This window comes from Kryptolebias marmoratus, linkage group LG11 (assembly GCF_001649575.2).
Source record: "Kryptolebias marmoratus isolate JLee-2015 linkage group LG11, ASM164957v2, whole genome shotgun sequence".
In the NCBI taxonomy this organism is placed as follows: domain Eukaryota; kingdom Metazoa; phylum Chordata; class Actinopteri; order Cyprinodontiformes; family Rivulidae; genus Kryptolebias; species Kryptolebias marmoratus.
The window spans coordinates 26928102-26930122 of NC_051440.1; the positions used below are offsets into that span (position 1 = coordinate 26928102).

Consider the following 2021-nt stretch of genomic DNA (forward strand, 5'->3'; position numbering starts at 1 on the left):
CTCGGCTCGGCCCGGCTCAGAGCCTGTGACCCGGCTCAGAGCCTGTGACCCGGTTCAGAGCCTGTTACCCGGCCCAGTCCGGCTCAACCCAGCCCGGTCCGGCCCGGGTCACAGGCTCTGGGCCCGGCTGCCGCTGGTTCATCAACGCTTCAGAAGCAGCATTTTTCAGAACCATGAGATCGTCTCCAGGAAACGACAAACAAAGAAGATTGAAATCAAGCAGCTTGGTGCTGATCGGATCCATCCTGCAGAGAGGACGGAACCGGGGCAGAACCGGGGCAGAACGGGTCAACCAGCAGGAACAAAGAGGAGGAACTGGACTTCAGGCTGAAGACGTTCTGTTCGGTGCTGTATCTGTTGTTGACAAACAACAACAAACAAACAAATCTTTGTTTGTTTGTTTGTTTTAGTAAAAAACACCAAAGTTTGTCACAGAATCCGATTTGAGCTCCAACAAGATGGTTCCCAAAGAGCTGATCCGGGTCAGTGGAGCAGTTCTGAAGGTTCTGCTGGAGCCGGGCCGTCTGGAACAACAGAAACTCTCACATACCAAACCCGACCCAGTTCCACCCACAGAACAGAACCAAAGGCTGGACGTCGCCCTGAGGGCTCAGAGCAAAACCCCGAGCTTTACTCAGAACCACCAGGTTCTGTTGGTTCCGACCTTCATGTTCTGAACAGATGCAGCTAAATTTAGTCAAACTTCAGACTATGAGTTTAGACTTTAAAGAGATTTTATTAAGTTCTGTTGTTCCGGATCTTTCCTCCTCCTTCATCTTATTAAACAACAAAATGTTTTTTCTCTAAATTAAACAGAAAATGAACTTAAAATATTTATAATAATCTTCATAAATGTGTGCTCATTCGACAAAGTTAAAAACAAACCTTAATAAGTTCAGAAGTTCAAACCTCAAACATAAAATCTGCGAGGCTAACATTAGCTTAGCATGCTTTGCTAACACTAGCCTAGCATGCCAGCTGAGTTTTTCACTCCCTGGAGCTTCAAAAATACAGGAAAAAAATATAAAAAATAACAAGACAGTCAAATAAAATCCTGATCTTTACAAAATTTACAGAAAAACTAAAGAAACTCAGTTTTAAAACTAAAAACCACCAAAAGTCCTGAGAGAAACTAAAAGTGTTTTTTCCTGGAACTGATTGATAAACAGATAATTCAGTTTTTATTTTCATCATTCAGCTTCACTTCAGCTGCTTTTAATGAAACAGTTCAGCTGTTTTCTTCTGTTTTAACTTTATTTATCTGCTCTCCTGTAATTTAAATGATTTATTAATATTATTAATTCACAGTAAGGCTTCAGGCTGCACAGAACCTGATTTTATTCTCACTTCCTGTTCAGCTTCAGCTTCAACACAGAAGAAGCAGAACACCAGCTTAAAGCCAACAGTAGCTTAAAGCTAACTAGAAGCAGCTAAAGGCTAGCTGAAAGCTAAAAGTAGCAGAAGAAGACAAACACAGAGCCAGTTTGCTGAAACAGATTTCAACTAAAACAAATTTGATCTCAAATAAAGTTAAATATTTTAAAAAGTACAAAAGTCAGCCGTCTCCTGAACGAGCCGAAGGTTTTGGTTTATGAACGGCTTCAAACTTATTATTTTAAAGTTTGAAAAGCAGCTGCTGGTTGGATTAATCTCCAGGTTTTCTGGACATTTCGGGTTCTTTCAGAGTGTTTACAGCGTCCCTGCCTGTCTCCGTCTTTAAATGAAGACAGACGCTGTCAGAATCACAGAAGATCATAAAGCTGAGAGGCTGAGAGGCAGAGAGACTGTAGGAGGCTGCAGCAGACAGCCTGTCTTTGTGGTCCGCAGGACAAAGAGCTGCTGTCAGGGGCCAGAGGACAGCCACGTCTCAGAGGGACAGACGGACGCCGAGCTGGACGCCTGATTCTCTTCAGCTTCTCTCCTGCAGGAAGACGACATGAAGTTCTGCCTCAGCCTGGTTCTGCTGCTGTGTTCTGGGATGCTGCGTGTGGGTGAGTGGACCGGACCAGAACCTGAAGTTC

General features: G+C 43.7%; 1 protein-coding gene across 2 annotated transcripts in view; it reads left to right on the top strand.

Moving 5' to 3' along the window:
• Positions 1-1511: 1511 nt before the first annotated feature.
• The window catches only part of cd59 (CD59 molecule (CD59 blood group)), an 18944-nt gene continuing 18434 nt past the window's right edge, over positions 1512-2021 (top strand). For both annotated transcript variants that reach the window (XM_037978048.1, XM_037978049.1), the window contains exon 1: positions 1512-1991. In XM_037978048.1, coding sequence (XP_037833976.1) covers positions 1937-1991 — 55 coding nt within the window. In that variant the 5' untranslated portion in view covers positions 1512-1936. The remainder of the gene's footprint in view (positions 1992-2021) is intronic.